Source organism: Mustela lutreola, chromosome 1 (genome assembly GCF_030435805.1).
Source record: "Mustela lutreola isolate mMusLut2 chromosome 1, mMusLut2.pri, whole genome shotgun sequence".
NCBI classification, from domain to species: Eukaryota; Metazoa; Chordata; class Mammalia; order Carnivora; family Mustelidae; genus Mustela; species Mustela lutreola.
In genome coordinates, this window is record NC_081290.1 from 27,438,428 (window position 1) to 27,460,767 (window position 22,340).

The following is a 22,340-nucleotide window of genomic DNA, read 5'->3' on the forward strand; positions in this document are numbered from 1 at the left end:
GGGGAATATCTTAGGGATTCTTAACCATGCAGTGGGAACAGTTTACTAACTGCTTCAGTGCTTCTAAGTTACCAGATTAGCAAATCACCTGAAAGTAACTGAGATCTATAGGATTTTATTTTCTCCCCACACAAGGAGTGTTGCCGCATAAAATATCATGTGATTTAATTTGGCTCATTAATTTCAAACTGCTCAAACGTATCTCTGATTCAGTAGCCAGTAGAGTGATCGAAGTGTGCATTACACATTATTCTTCCCAAGTTATACATAAAAGTTTTCTAGCAACTTCTCTGAAGGATGTTTACTGAATGTCTTTCTGTCTTTGGAATAGAATATGAAACGGCGCAGGCGTCGAGATATTTTACGAGTACAACTGGTACGAATATTTGAACTGTTGGCAGATGCTGGTGTCATTAGTCACAGGTCAGTATTGGATTTTGACTTTTTTAAAACTTCGGAATGATTAGGGAACATATTTTTTTCTCTTATGAAATATATAAAAACAGAAAAGCACCTTTGCAGCAACAACAAAAAACTTCTACCCTGTGAACATTATTTACAGAAGATGCAGCCAGTACGCTAACTTGTGGCTAAAAACTGTATTGAAAAAAATCCACCACTAGTACCAGATTGCTTTGGGCAAAAATCAGCTATAATGTTCCTAGGATTTTTGATATTTGCAGGAATCTAGTAAGTTAGGCAAGTGGACAGTGGCCTTTTTTGGTGACTAACTTAACGATTTCTTATCTTATTTTAAAGATCTATTTCTTTTGGATTTTAAAATCATATATATAAAGGCTAAATGCTCGCTATAAGGTTTGTAAATTTATTCCAGTCAACTCTTAATCTCTCCAAAACCCATGAGCATAAATCATAATTCATAACTTACCACGCTTCACCAATGAAAACATAAAACCTAGAGTTATTGCTAGAATAAAGGCATGTATGTGGACACTAAGACCAGGAAAATTCCATTGACTTTGGAAGGGTAACCATGTTGCCTGACAATTGAAGAAGGAAAAAAAAAAAAGATAGATCTGATCATCTCCCAAAAAAGGTAACTGAAAACTGAAAAGAGATCTCGAGGGAAAAAGAATTTTCATAAGCTAGTGCCGTATTGTGACTTTGGCATTTGTCCTGATTATTTCTTAGTGTACCTCATACCTTCCATAGTTAGCATCAAATGCTTTTGATGAGTGCTTTCAAAATTGAGCTTTAATTAAAGAGAATTTAAATCACTGACTTACTTTTTCTTTTATAATAAATGAAAAGAAAGAAAAAAAGAAACAGCATTCTTTTTTTTCTTTTTTTTTTTTCTTTTTGTCCTACACAAAAATAAAACAGTGGAAGTTAGGAAAAGAGAATTTGAAACATACTGGACTTAATGCAAAAAAATCAACAATCTAATGTGTCTCTGTATCTTTTTTTTCTTTCTGTTTTGTTGCTTTCAATGTAGTGTTAGTGAATGAAGAATCTTTGGCACTATTTGGGGAAACTGCTGGATGTTGGTATATTTAAAATTTACAAAAGCTGTAGTCACTATTGAGCAGTAATGGTTTTGAACACGGTTACATGTTTTGTTTTTGGTTTTGTTTTTTTAAGAGAAAGTAATCCTGTAAGGCTGTTAGTACTATGGACTTTTTATTTCCTTGATTAAGGAAAAAAAAATGAATTCTAGAGGCCAAGAAGGCAGGGATCTTGGCTTTGTTCACCTAGCCGATCTGATATGTCTGATGCGTAGGAGGGATTCAATGAATAGTTGTTAAATGAATGAATGTTTTTTTTTCTGAGTCAGGTTGCAATCTATTAAATTGGTTTCCCATCCAGTAGTAAATCACAACTCAGAAATTAAAAACATTCCTTTAAGGAATGAAGAATAACATTTCATTTTGAATTTATTCAACATATTTTTGTTGTAGACTGGTATTTTTAATACATTGTAGTACCATTGTGACTCCTTACTTTTCTTTTCATGGCCACAACTCCTAAAAAATTATTTTTACCCTTTTTTTATCTTTTTATTTTTTAAAGATTTTATTTATTTGTCAGAGAGAGAGGGCATGCACAAGCAGGGAGAGCTACAGGCAGAAGGAGAAGCAGGCTCCCTGCAAGGAGCCCAGTGAGGGACTCGATCCCAGGCCCCTGGAATCATTAACCGACTGAGCCACCCAGGCATTCCTATTTTTACTTTTAAAACCACATTATTTTAGAAGTACTTTTCAAATATAGCAATGAAAAACCGATGAAAATAAATGTAAATGTAATAGCCAACCATTTATATAGCATTTATAGTTTACTTATCCTTTATTATATAGTAACTAATTTATATTCTCACTAAAATGCTCTGAAGTAGCTGCTGGTCAAATCCTTAATAAGTGTGGGAACAAGACTGGAATCTAAAACTTCTTACTAACCCAATGACCCCCTTTCAATCTGTGGTTTCCAGGCTCAGGACTCTTACCTCAGAAAATTACTACAGAGAGTTTTGAGGCAACTCCATAGGTGTTAGATAGAAGACTTGAAAATCAGCACTCTTTCTTGAATTCTCTTAAATTTTTGTATCCTCGGTACTCCCTATGCTAGAATCTTGCTGAGAATAGGTACCTAATGGATATTTGATTGCTTGTACTAAAGGCATAATATGAATTTGCATGGCAGCTCTGAGAATATATAGACCTAGTCTTTCTTCTTTCTACCCCCACCCCTTTTTTTAAAGTAAGTTCCGCCCCCAGTGTGGAGCCCACTATGGGGCTTGAACTCAAAACCCTGAAATCAAGACCTGAGCTGAGATCAAGAGTTGGCCACTTAACCAGCTGAGCCACCCAGTCACCCCTCCTCTTTCCACCCTTCTAAATTGATCCTCCCTATCCCATATGCCTCCTTATTTCCTTATTTTGAAAAGCTATATATTTTGCCAGAGGGAATAACATTCAGCAATCAGAAGAGTTGATTAAAGGTAGATATGGTATTGAATAATATAACTTGAAGTAGCAGTTTCTTGATTGAGAAGCACCATCTATTTTGTATTTGGAAGCCAAATCATGTTCATTTAATTTTTATATATTAAGTTGCACACTACCATGATCTTGCCAAGTTTGATATACAGTTCACCTTTGAACATGGATTTGAGCTGCATAGGTCTGCTTGTATGAGGGTTGTAACAGCACAATACTATAAATGTATTTCCTCTTATGATTTTTCTCAATACTTTCTTTTCTCTAGCTTGCTTCATTCCAAGAATATAGTATATATTACATATGACATATAAAATATATGGTAATCGACAAGTTTCTGCTATCGGTAAAGTTTCCAGCCAACAGTGGGCTATTAATAGCTGTTTTGCAGAGTCAAAAGTTATATGAAGATTTTTGCCTGGGGTGGTGGGGGTAGGTCCCCCTAACCCTGACATTGTTCAAGGGTCAACTGTATATTATTTTGATTTTGATTACTAGCAATTTATTTTGATTTGTATTATAATTAAAATCAATTTTCTTTTTTTTTTCCCCCAATATTTTCAGTGCAAGTGGTGGCCTTGATAATGAAACACATTTCCTCAACAACACTTTATTGGAATATGTAGATTTAACTAGACAACTCCTGGAAGCAGAAAATGAAAAAGACTCAGACACACTGAAGGATATACGATGCCATTTTAGTGCCTTAGTGGCGAATATCATCCAGAATGTTCCAGGTACTCTTTCCAGTTTCTTAAAACACTATCGACTATTAAGGAACCATCGTGTGCTTTCTTCCCCTGAGGGTTTGCAGGCTAAGGCGATAAAGCAGCTTGGGAACATAGTGGGAAATATGTCAGCGTAACATGGGTGGCCAAGAGTTTAACCTTCAGTTAGTGTTGCGAGTAGAAATCAAAAAGCAACAACACCACATCGATTTTTAATGATAATAAAGACACTAACAAAAAATTTAAGAAATCAATAGAAGAAGCTTCTTTAGGCAAACTTGTTCGAGGTGCAGTGAGCAAAAAGCCATTATATCCCAAATGGTAATTGAGCAGAGAATTAACAAGGTACTGCTGAATGATGGAAGAAGGGCATAGCCACAGTTACAAAGTCTGCTAAGGATACCGTGTTACTGGTTGATTCCTTTAAGGTATATGTTCCTGTTACTCCAGTACCTATTATAAGCCACGTCCTGGTTTGGGCCCTAGGAACATTGATACATGCACTTACATTTTAAAAAGCCATAAATTGTGTACAAGCATGAAACATAAAATGTGACTGTAGCCTTTGGTAGACAATGTCATTGCAAATGTTTCTTTTTCTTTCTGAAAAGGAATTACTTTACCTTTAAGAGAACACATGCAAACAGTTGACTCTCTAAGTGAGAGCATGGGTTATATTTTATAAAAGAGGCCTGTAAACATTTCTTTAGGTCCATTAATTTCAAGCGCAGGAGGCCTATTCTGAATTTCAGAGGGAAATGATTTCTTCATCTGAAGCTCAGTTAGCATAAAGATATAATTTAGTCCATTACCAGACATTTGTCTACAACCTCCAGATTGGTTCATTAATGTACTGTTGAGTTTCTTCAACAAGGATTGATGCAGAGAACTTGTAGATAGAATTCTGAAGTGAAAAGAATTCTTGGAGATCATCTCAATCACTGGTTTTCAAACAATGTTGTTTCTCTTCTGCCCAAAGAGGCAGACCAAAAGGCAGCAGAATGGGTTTAGACTCTGGGCCTCCCGCCTTACTTCAAATAGATCAGCCCCTCCTTTGTCTGTTCTGTATATCAAGATTCCATGTAAGGATTCTTTGAAAAAGACAGCTGTGCAGCTGAAAACATACAAAGCTCAGAAGCAGCTTACCTATTCCAAAGCTTTGTCTTGGCAATGAACCAAGATCCAGACTTGCGTTCGTGTTGATGTCTCGGCCAAGCTTACCATGTAGCCAGCAGCAGCTGGGGAGAAGCAGGGGCCCGACTCCCGGCTCTGTGCCTGCCTCTGGGCAGTCCTGCGCCTGCCTTGAAATCCTGCTTGCAGAGATCCTGTATCTCTCACCGTGCTGAGCTACATGCTGTCAGAGACCGTGGCCCTCTTTGCTGGTCCTGCACGTGCATCAATGATTGCCATCACCGAGGAGGTGTTTAGTAGGCTCAGAGGAAAACCTTTGCTGGCTTTCTTGCAGTGTTACGTACTCAGTACCAAATAAGTTGATATGCATGTTAAAATAAAAAGGAATGGAAATAAATATTTTCTCATCTGTTTTTTTTTTTTTTTTTTTTTTTTTTTAATGCACAGTGCACCAGAGAAGAAGTATCTTCCCTCAACAGAGCCTTCGTCACAGTCTGTTTATGCTGTTCAGTCACTGGGCAGGTCCCTTTAGCATCATGTTTACACCCTTGGACAGATACAGTGACAGAAATATGCAAATTAACAGACATCAGTACTGTGCACTAAAGGTATTGCTTAGAAATCTAATTTCTTTTTTCTCCCGTGAAGAGTGCAGTTAAATATTTTGGTCTCTCAGTGTCTAGTAATATAAAAAGGATGGATTTCTTCTACCCTTAGAATATTTGCCTGCCGTATTCGAATATTTATACTGTACACTTCTTTAAATACATAAAAGACGATACAAAAAAGTTACAGAATCTACCCAAAACTTAAATGCCATTTTCTTAAAGAACTGAGAATTGCCTCTTTTTTTCCTACTTAAGTACTTTTTCTTGGTCTTTCCTTCCTCTTCTCTTCCAGTACTGTCCAAGCTCATGCCTTATTTCGTGTCATGTATTTACTTACTACCCGTCATAAATTATTTCGTTTCGAAAACCGCTATTACACTCTTCTTTGTAAAGGAAAGAATTAAAGATACTGTGGCTACATAAGCATGAATAAAAATATTCTGCCTCTTCGCATTAAGCAACCAACATAAAGCCTCTTAAATGTTTTAAATGTAATTCTAATATTATTGTTTGAAGGCTATGTCTGCTGTACTATGTTGTGGCCCTGTTGCAGATAATGTAGGACTTTCATCAGATGGCTATTTGTACAAATGGTTGGATAACATTTTGGACTCTCTGGACAAAAAGGTGATTATGACGATTCCTTTAAGATTTCATAATAATCCGCACTGCTTTATTTGGAATTATAGTATGACCCATTAAAAATAAGTCTTTTTTTAAAATTAGGTTAGAATTGTATGCAGAAGGCGTGTTTTGTAAAATTAAATAGGATGCAATAATTTAAGAAATGTCTAATTCTCATTTATTACTTATTTAAATAATGTTAATTTCCCTTTTGTATTATATGATTAATGTGGTTGTCTCACGAGAGAGTTCTAGATCTGTAAATAAAATATTAATATACAATACGTTGAGCTCCACAGAAGAAATGTGTTATTTGTTATATTTAATATCATCTTTTTGACCACTCTCCAATTAATCTTTCTTGCCTTCCCTTTTCCTCACTCACCTTCTGTGCATGCCCAGACTTCACAATTTAAAATAAGACTTATTTTTTTTCTCCTCCAAATAATTTTTCTATTGGGTTATCAAAAACAAGAATAAAGCTTGATAAAAATAACTGGAGAGGTTAATAACTCACTTTTCTGAAAGCACTTAATCACTGTTCATACTCATCAGCCGCCTTCAGGGCTCTGCTGGAGGAGAGAATTGTACTACTTAGAGTCTTGTATAAAAAGCAAGAGACCAAGTATAATTTATCCATGTAAATTTTTTTTTTCTTTTGGCTGAATAAAATGAGAAGGACTTGAACAAAAGGAGACTGAGTTTTGTGCTTAAATATAGTAAATATATATACTATATTACGGGTATAGTATATATACTATATATACAATGTATATAATATACTATAGTATATATACTATATATACTATATATACACACTATAAATACAAAAATGCATATATACGATATTGCTAAATATATGAACTATACTATGTATACTATTATCTATATATATAGAACATATACTGTATATATTGTATATATAAATTTTTTTGTCCTGGGCATTGTTGTGACCTTTACGTAGGTTCACCAGTTGGGCTGTGAGGCAGTTACATTACTGCTGGAACTGAACCCGGACCAGAGCAACCTGATGTACTGGGCTGTGGATCGATGTTACACTGGTTCCAAGAGAGTGGCAGCCGGCTGCTTTAAAGCCATAGCTAACGTATTCCAGAACAGGTACCCTACATACTGTCTTCCGTATTTTAGTTAGCTTTTGTTTGTTTCTTTCTTTCTTTCTTTTTGTTTTTAAATGTTTCCTTTTGAAATCAGAAATACTAAGAAACCAGTGTTTTCTTTCCTTGAGCTTTAATGAAATTTAACCAGAATAACAATAATGACCACCTTGCATCTGTTGCGTACCTTTTGCCTTTTAAAAAAAAACAAAAACAAAAAACAAAAAAGCAAAAAAACAAAGCAAAACAAAAAAACCCCACCTAGCCATAGGCTCAACACTTGATGTCTGCAGCCTTGCCCTTTGTATAGCGTATTTATGAATGATGTGAAAGCCTCTAAAATTTCTCTAACATGTAAAATTTATCCCTAGGGATTATCAGTGTGACACAGTGATGCTCCTAAATCTGATACTGTTTAAAGCAGCTGATTCTTCTCGAAGTATCTATGAAGTTGCTATGCAACTTTTACAGGTTTGTAAGCAAATGTTAGTTAAAATATAAGTTACTGATGATTTAATGAAGCATATAAATATTTAGCCTTTTCTTTTTTTAAGATTTATTTATTAGATAGAGAGAGCGTGGGGCAGGGAGGGGCAAAGGGAGAGAGAGAGAGAAACTCTCGCAGACTTTGTGCTCCGTGCAAAGCCCAACACAGGGCATAATCTCATGACCCTGAGATCACAAGCTGAGCTGAAACCAAGAGTTGGTCGCTTAACAGACTGTGCCACCCAGGCGCCCCTGGGCTTTATTTTTAATAGGGAGGCATGGCACCAATTCCTGTTATCATTAAAAATAGAGGACAAAGAGGGTGTCTGGGTGGCTCAGTGGGTTAAAGTCTCTGCCTTCGGTTCAGGTCATGATCTCAGGATTCCGGGGTCGAGTCCCACATTGGGCTTTCTGCTCAGCAGGGAGCCTGCTTCCCTTCCTCTCTCTCTGCCTCTCTACCTACTTGTGATCTCTCTCTGTCAAATAAATAAATAAATCTTAAAAAAAAAAAAAAATAGAGGACAAAGGGAAGAGATGCCTGGGTGGCTCAGTCAGTTAAGCATCTACCTCGGGCTCAGGTCACAATCCCAGGGTCATGGGATTGAGCCCCATATCTGGCTCCCCGCTCTGTGGGGAGTCTGCCTCTTCCTCCATCTCTGCCTACTGCTCCCCTTACTTGTGTTCTCTCTCTGTCTCTGTCAAATAAATCAATAAATAAATCTTTAAAAAAAAAAAAAGGCTACCAAGATAATATGGGTCACTTAAGTCTGGAAATAATACAAACTATTCACAAATGAAACAAAATGGGATCAGGAGGGAGACAAACCATAAGACTCTTAACCTCACAAAACAAACTGAGGGTTGCCGGGGGGGCAGTGGGTAGGGAGAGGGTAGTGGGATTATGGACATTGGGGAGGGTATGTGCTTTGGTGAGCGCTGTGAAGTGTGTAAACCTGGCGATTCACAGACCTGTACCCCTGGGGCTAATAATACATTATATGTTTATTAAAAAAAAATTAAAAATTATTTAAAAAAAAAACAAAAATACAGACTATTCAGAAGTGTATTCAAAGGGCTTATGGATCTCCTCCGACATACACACACGTATGCGCCTGTGTGTTCATTTCAAATGAAAATGGAGTGGTTAGGACTTCCATGTGCCTAGAACTATCTCTGTCCAGCAGAGAAGAATATTGTGAGCCAAAGGTTTTTTTTTAGAATCAAGTAAAAAGTAATCAGCCCTTTTATGATACGCTTGTATAATTTTTTTTTATTAGACCTAGAAAAATAACCTAGAAAATTAACTTACCAAGCATGGAGATTTTACAGTTATTATTATACAGTTGCTATACATTATTGTGTAATAGACATTATTATACAGTTATTATTATATAGTATCTAACTAATTGATAATAGGATGAGGTTCTTCCCTCTTAACCAAGTTAAGAATGAGATTCAAGTAGATGCTGATTTTTCCAGAGGGTTTGACTAGTGGTACTGATGCTAGTAGCCCCCATCTTGGGAATTATACCCTCATGGCTTTATTAATTATGAAGAAAGTTAAGTGCTGTATATTTACTTGGTATAACGTTAAAATAATTTTTAGCTCATAGTCCATATTTAATCTTTATTTAACCAAGACCTGTTTGAGGATTTTTTTTCACATATACATGTTTTATATAATCCTGTTTTTGAAATGTAAAGTGGTAAATCTTCTTCAAGTAATTGCAAGTTGCTAAAGTCATTTTCAGACAATGCTCCTAACCCAAACCAGTGGCATTAAGCACAAGGAGTGTAAAGCCTCCCGAACAGTTAAAGATCTTTTGCAAACATTCCTGGGAATTAGAAATTAACCTCTGAAATACTCTACAGTATGCATAACCATGTAACTTTTGAGCTGGAATAATTCTTAGAAGATTTTATTTTACAGTCATGGCTGAAATTCAGAGGACTCATAAAATCTCGCATCTACATTCCTGCAGATCCTGGAACCGAAGATGTTTCGCTATGCCCACAAATTGGAAGTTCAGAGAACAGATGGAGTCCTCAGCCAGCTGTCTCCTCTGCCGCACCTGTACTCTGTTTCATATTATCAGTTGTCCGAGGAGTTAGCAAGGGCTTATCCTGAACTAACTCTCGCCATATTCTCAGGTATGACTGTTGAACTTGTCCGTGGGTTTTCTTTAGCAGTCATTTCTAAAAAACTACTTGTAGGAAATTTAAATATAAGAAATTTGAGGTTGATTCAAAACAGAACATGTCTTTATGTAAGAAAATAATTTTTTTCCTTTAGTAAGAACATGTAATACTAATCTGTCATGGTAGATTTCTTATTAATGTAGTCTTTCCAAGGCTTCGTACTTTACCTTCCCTTCTCTACCCCGAGTGGGGGAGGGCTTCACATACAACTTAAAAATGTTTCTTTGATAGACACAGAACTTTCTAAATCTTCTAGTATGTACTTCATCTTGTGTATTGGTCTGTCTTTAATACTGGAAATGGGCAGCGATAAAGATACAGGTCTCTTTCCATAAGTAACACCTCTCATCATAGGGAAAGATCCTGCACTGCTTGGAGCAAAACTATTGCTAAGGGGGCACCTGGGTGGCTCAATGGGTTAAGCCTCTGCCTTTGGCTCAGGTCATGATCTTGGGGTCCTGGGATTGAGCCCCACATCGGGCTCTCTGCTCAGCAGGGAGCCTGCTTCCTCCCTCTCTCTCTGCCTGCTTCTCTGCCAACTTGTGATCGATCTCTCTGTGTCAAATAAATAAATAAAATCTTAAAACAAAAACAAAAACCTATTACTAAGATTCCACATTGCTTTCTGTTCCCATTTCCTTTCCTTGGACAAATGACAGTTCCTTCCAGGGGTTTCCAGAACAGCAGCACTATGTGCCTGGCAAGATACCCTCTTTATCTGCATCTCCCAGGACTCAGATTTAAGACAGTTTTTTGTTTAAAATCTAGTTTAACCTTCCACTCGATGAACGTACTATTGTAAGTGTTCCTAGATGCTTTATCCTTCTACTGAAGATTTAATTTTAACACAGCACACCTCGGTAGTTTTTCTGCTTTCACTTGCCGCGAGATCTTATTTTAACCTGAGAATTGAATATGCACCGAAATGGCCATCCAGGAGATGACAAGATTCTGCTGTGGTTCTTTCTTTCATTTGATCTCAAGATTTAATGACCTTAGTTAGCCTCTTGGAGCATCTTTCCACAGCGCCTGTTTTAGCAGTAGAAATAGTTTCCCATCTCTCACTATCCTGAACAGGGAAAAGCCTATGTAAATCCTTCTAACAGTTCTTAAAGCAGTTTACCTGTCTGGTTTGCACTGGTAGATGGCAGTGATCATGCCTCTTCCCTTTTCATAATTGCCCAGAGTCCTGTTAGCCCTTTCGGGATCAGTGGTGGATGGTCATCGGTGCAAAGCAGTGGCTGCCAGGATCCCTGATTCTGCTCCTGGGCTGCTTCTCAGGGCTCCCACACAGAAAGCAGAAGAGTCCAGCTGAGTCTCAGAGCTCAAGAAATTGGTGGGAATGGGGGATGTCAGCCGGGACTTGTGGAGAGCACGCCCACAGCTCAGTCGCCTAGTCCTTCACTTCAGTTAGTCTTGTCGTTAGGACCTGCTAATTATAACTCCTTTGCTGAAAATGGTCTGTTCTAAACCAAAATACAGCCTGTAAACCTCCTCAGTGCAGTTTTCACTTTTACTGCTTCCAGGGTAAGATGAGCAGAGTGTTTGTTAGGGATTGTGTGGGGAAGGCTATTAGTAGAAACTTTGCCCACTTTGAAATTTGAGGGTCCTGCTCCTTCCTTTCTCTGGGACCAATTGTGGTGATCTTTAAATGTTTTTCAGCTCCCTGGCTCTTCTCATTGTTTTCTTCCTTTACACTCACTTCTGACCTGTCCCCCAGCCCCTTTACCCGCCTTGAGTGTCCACATTCACTTTGTCCCTTACGCATCTTCACAAATGACCTTCAGACTCCATCAGTGTGAGTTTCTTCTCCGTAAAGTTACTGAAGACTCCTCACTGCTAACCCTAATCAGCAGCTTTTGGTCTTCAATCTGTTGGCTACTTTGCCAAGCAATTGATGTTAGTCACCTTACATTTCTTTAAATCCTGAGCTCTCATGATTTCTAGAAATTTAATGTTTCCTGGTTTTCCTTCTGCTGTGAGATGTTCCTTTTCTGTCACTTTTGATGGATTCTTTTCTTCTATCTTAAATATTCGTGTTCCCAGGCCACCTCCTCAAGAGACCCTGTCTCCGTGAGGGAGGTCACTGCCATCGCTGGGGGGCCCCCCCCGGCTCCCACACATACCACCGCTGCCTCCCCCAGTTAGGATCTCTTCATTCAGCTACTTTCGGAGCTCCAGGTCTTTCATTTCATACCAGAGGTAATTACAAATCAAAGGAAACAGAAATGATGCCGGTTGTTCCCTCTTTCGGCTTGTTTTTAATTGCAGAGATAAGCCAGAGAATTCAGACCGCTCACCCTGCCGGGAGGCAAGTCATGCTGCACTATCTCTTACCCTGGATGAACAACATTGAGTTGGTCGATCTGAAACCTCTGCCCACAGCAAGGCGACATGATGAAGATGAGGAAGACGACTCCTTAAAAGACCGAGAGCTCATGGTGACCAGCAGGCGCTGGTTGCGAGGAGAAGGCTGGGGCTCTCCACAAGCCACTGCGATGGTTTTGAACAATCTAATGTACATGACAGCAAAGGTAAAGTGGGGTTGGTGTTCACAGTTGCTGTGCAGAACTATTTTTTTTTGGTTTGTCCATTTTTTAAATATTTTTTTTGTATTAACATATAATGTGTTCTTTGCCCCAGGGGTACAGGTCTGTGAATCATCAGGCTTACACATTTCATAGCACTCACCATAGCACATACCTTCCCCAATGTCCATAACCCAGCCACCCTATTCCTCTCCCCGCCAGCCCCCAGCAACCCCCAGTTTGTTTCATGAGATTAAGAGTCTCTTATGGTTTGTCTACCTCCCTCCTGATCCAATCTTATTTCATTATTTCCTCCCTGCCCCCCACAACCCCACTCCCTGCCTTTGAAATTCCTCATATCAGAGGGATCCTATGATAATTGTCTTTCTCTGATTGACTTACTTCGCTTAGCATAATACACTCTAGTTCCATCCATGTCATTGCAAATGGCAAGATTTCAGGGGCGGGGGTTGATGGCTGCATAGTATTCCATTGTATATATATACTGCATCTTCTTTATCCATTCATCTGTTGATGGACATCTAGGCTCTTCCCATAGTTTGGCTATTGTGGACACTGTTGCTATAAACATTGGGGTGCAGGTGCCCCTTCGGATCACTACATTTGTATCTTTAGGGTAAATACCCAGTATGCTGCACAGAACTATTAAGAGGAATCATAAAGGGTAGAAATAGATGAAGAGATCAGATCATCCTGTGATAACCAAACAGATAATGGTCTGAAAAGAACCAAATTCCTTCCCTTAAAACACTTCTCATTGGATACAGGATATGGTCTTGAAGGGAGGAGAGAGAATCATATATGATTAATGTTTATGTTTAGATTTAAAGAAATGTTTATTCCTCTAGAGGATGGAAAAGATTAAAGCTGTCTCTAAAAACACAATTTTCTAATATTTCACGGTGTGACAAAGTTGGGTACTGAATACGCACTCATCACTGAAATGTGTGGTGTGTGTCCTACATCTAGTATGGGGACGAGCTGGCCTGGTCGGAGGTGGAGAATGTGTGGACCACGCTTGCAGACGGCTGGCCGAAAAACCTGAAAATCATTTTGCACTTTCTGATCAGTATTTGTGGAGTGAATAGTGAACCAAGCCTCTTGCCTTACGTATGTATTCAGGTTCATTTAATTATTATTATTATTATTTTGTGTGTGTGGCTTAGATTCTTTTTTCTTTTTCTTTTTTTTTTTTTTTTTTTTTTGTAACTTTGACAGAGATCACAAGTAGGCAGAGGGGCAGGCAGGCAGAGGTAGGAGGGGAAGCAGGCTCCCACCAAGCAGAGAGTCTGATGTGGGCCTCGATCCCAGGATGCTGGGATCATGACCTGAGCCAAAGGCAGAAGCTTTAACCCATTGAGCCACCCAGGTACCCCTATTACCATTTTTTTAAAGTAATACATACCTGGTTTCTTGTAGTACCAGAATGTGGGCAGCAGGAGAGCAGCGGAAGCAAAGGCCCAGAGTAGGCCCCACCTGGGAATCAGCACATGCCTTTGTCTGTTGCTTCATTCAACCGCTGTCGTCTGGCCTTGACTACAGGCCAGTTGCTCTTCTAGATTCTGAGCATTTCAGTCCAATGGGTGATGGAGATTTTATTCTTTGAACCTCCGCCTAGTGTATTTAATGAGTAAACCAGTAAGTTAATACAGTGCAGTCTTGATCAGGGCTACAGAGGAAAATTGCAGGGTACTGAGCATGAATAACCGAGAAACCGTAGCTCTCTGGGATGAGTAGAGATGATCCCCGAGGGGAAGTCATCTAGAAGTGAGACCAAAAAAATTGAGAATGTTCATGCTTTCTGCTAGGCAGGAGCTGGATAGGAGATCAGTATGGTGAGTGAGAGCTCAGTGCCTGTGGAATGGTGCCGATGGCTTCCAGAAGCCGGGGGGAGCATAGGAAGAGGTATGCCATGAAGACTGTCACAGTCTTTACCCTCTAGAGGGGTAGCGTTGCTTACATCTGCTCAGGTGGAGAGTAACACGAGAATGTGAAACATGAAGGTTCGACTGGAGGCACACAGGCGGACCAGCGCACACTTGTGTGTGCACACACTGATGTCAGGCAGGACCCTAAAATCATGACCTGAGCCCAGATCAAGAGTTGAGTACTTAACTGACTGAGCCACCCAGGCGCCCCATCCCTGGGCAGATCTTAAAATATGCTTTATTATATCATACCAGAAATCTTACAATGATTACCCATTGATAACCGACCTCCACACAGCTCTGTATCTACTGCTGTCTTCCCAGAGCCTGGACTAGTGCCTGGCATATAGAAGGGACCTGTAATTGGATGGAAGGATGTGTGAGTTGGGCTAGAAGAAGAAACAGGCTGAAGTAATAATGCCAAGAAGCCAAGATGAAATTCAGGGAATAACCATTTGCCAGGAACTTAAAAAAGGAGCTATTTTTAATGACCATCATAATTTCTCAATTTTCATTCTTATTCGCTTATTCTAGGCCAGGCATGGCATAAGCACCTCATCTACATTGTTCCATTGGATTCTTAGATCCGTGTGTGTGAAGATTACGGCAGTTCTATGGATGAATAAAACAGGGCAGAGAGAAGAGTAACTTCTTCAACGTTGGGCAGCTCTTAGCTCCGTCACTTAGTAGAGTGAATTCCCACTTTGTGGAGAAGACTGGCTGCTTTCTCACAGTCAGACGGATTAAAGGCACAGAGGCAGGAATGCATCTAGCAGGGTCAGGAGGTGACTGAGTCTGAGAACAGAGACTTAGCGAAGAGTTAAAGCGGTTTGGATAGAGACAGAGGTGTGTGTAGGTCGGTTATCAATGGGTAATCTTTATAAGATTGCTGGTATGATATGATAAAGCATATTCTAAGGGTGGGGTGGGACACCTGGGTGGCTCAGTGGGCTAAGCCTCTGCCTTCAGCTCAGGTCATGATCCCAGGGTCCTGGGATCGAGCCCAGCATCGGGCTCTCTGCTCAACAGGGAGCCTTCTTCCCCCTCTCTCTGCCTGCCTTTCTGCCTACTTGTGATCTCTCTCTCTGTCAATTAATAAATAAAAATCCTAAAAAAAAAAAAAGATTTGCCCAGGGAGGGGCGCCTAGGTGGCTCATTTGGTTAAGCACCCGAGTCTTGATTTGGGCTCAGGTCATGATCTTGGGGTCCTGGGATGGGCCCCGAGTTGGGCTCCACATTCAGGGGGAGTCTCCTTGAGCTGCTTTTTCTCCTCTCCCTCTGTCCCTCCCCACTCTCTCTAAAAATCAATCAATCAGTCCTAAAAAAAATAAATAAGATTTAACCTGGGGTCACGTAAAGCAGAGTTGCCCAGTTGTCTGTGGGTTGGTGAATCACCAGGGTATCTGGTTCTGGCTGCAGGGGGTGAGGGTGGGGCCCAAGATCCTGTATTTCTAGCAGCTCCCTCTCCCCCCCAACCCCCATGATGATGCCTGTGCTGGCAAGACCACATTTTTTAAGCTGCAAGGATTGAAGTACAAAGAAAAAAAGAGGCTGATTAATTAGTATTGTAACATATTCATTAATACTTATTACTAAGACAGAATGCATACTGCTGAAATTTTTTTTCCCACTTATTTAACTCATACTATGTACTAGGCATGTTTAAAGTGCATTCTTAAATTTACTTAATCCTAACAACTCTACGAAGTAGGTGTCGTTGTCCCCATTCTGCAGAAGAGAAAACCGAGAGTAACTGTGCAGTCGCATAGCTACCAAGTGTCTACACCCCAGTCCACGCTGTGTGGTCTGGGTTCTAGTTCAGCTCCAGTTCTGTTTGTAATCACTGCTCTGCACCTGCTGGGTTAAATACGGAGTCTTAGTAGGGGAAGCAGAATAAAAAATCCTGTGTTTGAAGTCTAAGGGGAACGTTGGGATGCTATTATTAATTGAAATCTCTCCATTAAAAAGACACTGATTTATAGGAAAGCAGTTATCTTTTGCTTTTCTTAAAAAAAAAAAAAAAGCAGAATAGTAAGGAAGTAGATAATGTGGAGACCGTTAAACAGTCAAGTCATCCCGATTAAATCTAACACTGAGGGCCAGGGAACACCGTCTTTATAAAGCCAACTAACGTCTTACTGCCAATCGATGTTCAGATTTAAGTTGGGCTTATTTAAATACCATTTCGAATGGATCTTACCTGATAAAATCTGCTTCGAGACCCAATTTATGAAAGAAAAATTGTCCTTTTTCTCTTCTGAACCGTTTTCTCTTGTGACAGGTGAAGAAAGTTATTGTCTATTTAGGTAGAGACAAAACCATGCAGTTGCTGGAAGAGCTGGTGAGTGAGCTCCAGCTGACCGACCCCGTCAGCTCGGGCGTCACTCACATGGATAACCCCCCCTACTACCGCATCACTTCCAGCTGCAAAATCCCTTCCGTCACCTCAGGTAAGAAGTCCCTTAAAACCGACCCCATGGTCTCCGAAGGGAAGCTTTATTTAACTGTTCAGCTCAGCGGGCCTTTGCTTTCAACAGCGTCAGGAAACAAAAGCCATCGTGAGTCCCGTGTGGGGACCAACTTGACAGGACTTCGTAAACCTCACATAAGTGAAGTTGGACTGCGAAAGGGTTCTTAGTATTATAGAGGGAAACAGACTTACACATACGTGTGTGGAACTGGAATATAGATTTATATACCCTCATACTGCAAGCATTTTTAAAATAAGTATAATTAGTATCTTAAATATAGAAAAGGCTTACTTATTGACCTACTCTGTAATTTCGTATTATAATTATTTGGGCATATATGATACCTAATGTCCAGTCATGTGAGTGTTATATGTATATACAGATATAATCACAGTAATATTTTCAGTTGCAGAAACTACATCCCTGAGGGAAGAACTACCTCTGAAAATCAGTGTAATATCAGGACTATTTTAGATTATGTTTCCGTGAAGTTTTTTGTCACTCAGTTTCTATGAAATGTTTCTGGCATGTTAATAACATCTGTGTAATTAGAAATATTTCATAATTTATTTCTTGTCATCTATTTTCATCTCTTAGCTCCTTTTGTTCTGCTTTCTAAGGGATTTCTGATAACACTTCCTTGAGTTTTTCATATCTGTCAGAATGTTAATTCCATAGAGTTTATTTTTTAATGAATTTTTTTTAGGAGCACCTTATTCATGTTTCATGATTGGACTGTCATCTATAATTAATTTTCTTCTCCCTGCAGAAGAGCCTGTTTTCTCTATATTGCTCTGTTTTGATTTGTCTTGGTAAAAGCTTTCCTCAAAAGCCTACCGATTCGAGATCTGTACTTTTTGATAAAGAGTAGAATATTAAAAAGTTGATTGGATATTTTGTAGGTATATATGGAGCGTGTTGACTTTGTCATTTGTTGTGTGATGATTTCACTGATGAAAGTGTCTATAGGTCTCTTCTCTTGGACTAATCCAGTTACCCAGACAAAACTCTACTAGTCATCTACCCAAAGTAGAGTGTGGAGGGCTGTGTGTACGTACATATACATAGAATCCATAGATAGACATGCATGTACACACAACGTTGTCTTCATGCCTTCTGGTAGCCCAGGGGGGTGAGAAGCTTTCAAGGGGATACCATCTCAAGTTTTCGTGTGTGTATTTTCCCTCAATCCCTCTATTCTCAATGAAGTTCTTCCTCTTTCCGCTGTAAATAATGTGCTTTAGTCCAGAAATCTTTGATTTACTCTTATCAGAAAAGAATCCTGGGGGCATCTGGCTGGCTCAGTTGGAAGAACATGCAACTCTTGATCTCAGGGTCTTAAATTCGAGGCCCATGTTGGGTATAGAAATTACTTAAATAAGTAAAGTTGAAAAAAAAAAAAGACTTCTGGAGGTGGAGGGGCATAGATCTTGGGGACCAACTACTTCTGAAATAGATTTTCAACCAAGCCCGCTATTTTAGTAACATTTCTAACCTCTACACCCAGAGATACTCAGTGCTGCTAATGCCTGCGTCTTTGGGAGGTTCAGCAATAAAGATATGGATGCTTCTTGGTTTCCCCCACTACCAGCTTAGGATTCAGCCTTCTCAAAGCTGACTTGCTTCTTGTCCCTTTGTTTTCAAGCTTCTAAACTTTGGTTGCTGTTGTCTCCTTTCCCTCTTGGTCATTATGAGTACATTTCTTTTGAAAAATCACCTTGCTCTCATTTTAGTGGAGTTTTAACATCTGTAATTTTGAAATCTTTTGTTCTTATTAAGTTATCCCAGGCTTTAAGCTCCCAGATAATGTTTCATTTCTGATTGCAGGAACTACTTCCAGTAGCAATACAATGGTAGCTCCCATAGATGGCAATCCTGATAATAAACCCATAAAAGAGAGTATTGAAGAGAGGTAAGTACCTTTGTGTTCTTCAGTAGCCTTTCAGGTTGACAGATACTGTGAGCACCAGAATAAATGATCATTTCTGCATTGCAATGTATGTTTCATTGAATGTATATTTCAAAATTCTAGTGAAGAAATATATTTCCGTTGTGGAAATTTTCCACCATGACTGTTTCATCATCAGAATGCTGATGTGCTAGATTCTTTTATGTGCTCTAATGGATGAGTAGATCATGTCCAGTCTTTTTGTGTTGTCTGCATTTTTAGAGCTTTCTAAATGGCTGTATACTCTGTCTGTTTTTAATAAACTGGGTTTCACCAGAGCATTATTACCACGACAGTTTAAGAAAAGTCTTCAGGTAGAAATAATTGACTTAAAAGCTTAAGCTTGGGGCACCTGGATGGCTCAGTCGGTTAAGCGTCTGCCTTCCGCTTAGGTCTTGATCCTGGAGTCCTGGGATCGAGCCCCGCGTTGGGCTCCCTGCTCAACAGGGAGCCTGCTTCTCCCTCTCCTTCTGCCTGCAGCTCTGCTACTTGTGCTCTCTCTCTCTCTCTCTCTCTCTCTCTTTTGCTGGCAAATAAACAAAATATTTAAAAAAAAAAAAAAAAAGCTTAAGCTTTTGAACTATATGGTGGAAATTAGGATATATCCTAGGAAGCTTTTGTCAGTATTTTATGTACTGTGTTCTATTTTAAACATAGAAAGTGAAAGTACAAATACCATTTTACCATGAACTGTGACTAACTGTGACCATCAATCCCATAGCTATGTGCACCTTGACATCTACAGTGGACTAAGCAGTCACTTAAATCGTCAGCATCACAGACTAGAATCTCGATACAGTAGCAGCTCGGGAGGATCTTATGAAGAAGAAAAAAGTAATAAATTCCACATGTTTTTTTAATGACTATAATGGCGAGGTGTATTATTATGTTGATGCCAGTGAATATATTTTTCTGATAAATTGTTTTTAAGAGGAGTATTTAAGTGCCACTGATGGTGTTCCAACATAATCCTAAATGTCCTGATTTTAAGCAGCAGCACGAATGGGGGAGATTTGTTTTCAAAGCACAGGTTCCCTTATAGATAAATCAAAAGGAACATAAGAATTGGTTCTCGAGAAGCACCGTAGACACTGGCTACAGCCTGCTTTTTCTACCAGGTTTGCTCTTTCTCTGTGGATTCACATTTTACTGGAAAATTTGCCCTTGCAGTCACAAAGTGCATGTCCACCCAAGTCTCCCTCTTAACCCTGGGGGAGAGTGGAATAGAGGCACCAGCCTTCAGACCGGGAAGGGATCCTGAAGATGATCTGGTCCAATCTCCTCACTTTGCACATGATGGAACTGAGGTCCAGAGAGGTTAAGTGACTTACCCATGTCACACAGAATTCACATTTCCTGATGTCATTTTTTCACTGCACCCTACAGCCCCGTTGCGGTAAAGCAGATTTCCTTTTACATCGGTTTGTGTTGGCCCGATCTCGGGAAATTTAGAACGGAGTAACTTACCAGAAGGCCCTTGCTATAAGGCAGCTTCACCTCTGATGGGGTTCATGGCTTGGACATCGCTTATGGAGTCTAACGGAGTGCGAATGTAGTTTTGCTTTGCTGTAAACGATGGAACCTAAACTGATAGTTCTTTCTGTCCCTGATTTGCTTAACTTGACAATAGTTGTGCTCAGGTCTTCCTAGCAAACCTATGTCAAAAAAGAGTGGGAAGTTATTTTCTTATCACTTTCCAATGCTATAAATAGATGGTGTCTTACTAGAGTTTGCTTATGTTGGCAGAAAATGGTGTAGAAAATGAGATCATTTTATTTTGATAGGTGATTCAATGCCACTTTATTCTAATTGGCGACTGAAAGTGATGGAGCATAATCAAGGAGAGCCACTACCCTTCCCACCAGCTGGAGGCTGCTGGTCACCACTGGTGGATTACTTGCCTGAAACGTCATCACCTGGATTACCTCTTCACAGGTGGACCACAGCGTCATTCCTATTTCATATGAGCCAAATCGCTGCTTAACACTTTCAGCTTTCTTTTTGCTATCTGACAACACGGCATAAGAGCCATTTCTTTCTTTTGATACTGCAACAGATGAGATCCATGTGTTTAGAGTTCAAGAAATCTACAGACTCAGAATTCTGTTTACAATTAATACTATTAAATCTACTTCTGCCGCTGCTTTTCTGGGTGTCTGGCATAGTTACTTGACCTTTCTGGGACCCAGTTACTACATCTGAAAAATATTCTATGGCACTAGGCACTATTATTTTGAATTGTGTTAAAATTGAATTCTACTTAGCGAAATCACAATAGAACAGTTACCGCATTCTCTCAAAATTTATTAATGTATCAGACACGTACTGAACACCTACTATGTGGCAAGCAGTGTGCTAGGTGTCAGGGTTGAAGATGAAGAAATTATGGCCCTTGACTTTGGGGAGCCCTTAGCAGGTAATGTTTTATTCTAAAACTATCACTTAATGGTTTCTTCAGCTATATTTCCTTTCATCTTTTTTTCTTGAGAAGTTGTATTTTTCCATAAAATACATTATTAAAAAAGTCTTCAAGTAACTGGCGTAAGATTTTCTCCAAGTTGACTCGGATAGAACATTAATAGCACTCTCATTTGTCACAGGTGTAACATAGCCGTGATCCTTTTGACTGATCTGATCATTGATCACAGTGTGAAGGTGGAATGGGGAAGCTACCTCCATCTTCTTCTTCATGCAATTTTTATAGGTAATAAATACTGCTTCTAACTCAATGTCACATTATATTTCTACAATAATTTAAAGACAGTTTGGTTTTTTGGTGTTTGTGCTGTCGTTCTGTTGTATATCATTTCCATCATGCCTTTTATAGTGATTCTCATGGCCCAGTAGGGACTGAGTCCTCACCTCTCTCTTAACCACAAATAGGTCTTCTGTCCTCCTTCCCACTCCTGTCCTGCAGCCCCTCTCCTGCTCACAAACAATCCCTCTAGCAGGAAAAATTCGGGAGCTATAGCAAGAGTAAAGTTAATTTACCTCTGGAACCGGAAACTTCCAGTGTAAATGGAAAATTAAAATGGGTTCTAAGTGTTTCCCAAAAGAATGGGATTTTGGGCAGCCTGATTATTGAAACTCCACTGGGCCCTCAGTCACAGACACATGGGGGCCATCCCGTCTGCGGTCCTTCTCATGCTCCTAGAATTGACTTCCGGAAGCAGGTCAAGGTAGCCATCTTCTCCACAGTTTTCCTGATATGCACACTTATATATGTATTCATTTCTTGGATAATCAAACATGTACTGATTTTCCGTTATACTAGACACAAAAATCTTTGCCTTTATGAAATTCATTTACATACAGTGTTATGTAACAGTAATTTTTTCATTTTAAGAGAAGAACAGAAGGGGGGTTGGAGAAGGGCAAAGGGAGAGGGAGGAAGAGAGAATCCCAGTCAGGCTCCACGCCCAGCGTAGAGCCTCATGTGGGACTCGATCTCACAACCCTAAGACCATGACCTGAGCCGAAATTAAAAGTTGGACATTCAGCCAAATGAGCTACCCAGGCACCCTCAGAGCAATAATAATCCCTAATAGATTGCTAAATTTTAGTCAGAAATGCATTGAAAACTTGTCTTGATTCTCTCT

The 22,340-nt window shown here is 39.5% G+C and overlaps 1 protein-coding gene across 7 annotated transcripts in view; it reads left to right on the forward strand.

Moving 5' to 3' along the window:
• Positions 1-22,340, forward strand: part of FRYL (FRY like transcription coactivator) — a 265,921-nt gene that overhangs the window by 189,528 nt on the left and 54,053 nt on the right. For all 7 annotated transcript variants that reach the window (XM_059161860.1, XM_059161868.1, XM_059161877.1 and 4 more), the window contains 14 exons: positions 332-423; positions 3,519-3,691; positions 5,261-5,421; positions 5,938-6,048; positions 7,010-7,164; positions 7,532-7,631; positions 9,629-9,797; positions 12,117-12,379; positions 13,364-13,504; positions 16,604-16,772; positions 18,621-18,705; positions 19,463-19,575; positions 20,526-20,676; positions 21,342-21,445. In XM_059161860.1, coding sequence (XP_059017843.1) covers positions 332-423; positions 3,519-3,691; positions 5,261-5,421; positions 5,938-6,048; positions 7,010-7,164; positions 7,532-7,631; positions 9,629-9,797; positions 12,117-12,379; positions 13,364-13,504; positions 16,604-16,772; positions 18,621-18,705; positions 19,463-19,575; positions 20,526-20,676; positions 21,342-21,445 — 1,987 coding nt within the window. The remainder of the gene's footprint in view (positions 1-331; positions 424-3,518; positions 3,692-5,260; positions 5,422-5,937; positions 6,049-7,009; positions 7,165-7,531; positions 7,632-9,628; positions 9,798-12,116; positions 12,380-13,363; positions 13,505-16,603; positions 16,773-18,620; positions 18,706-19,462; positions 19,576-20,525; positions 20,677-21,341; positions 21,446-22,340) is intronic.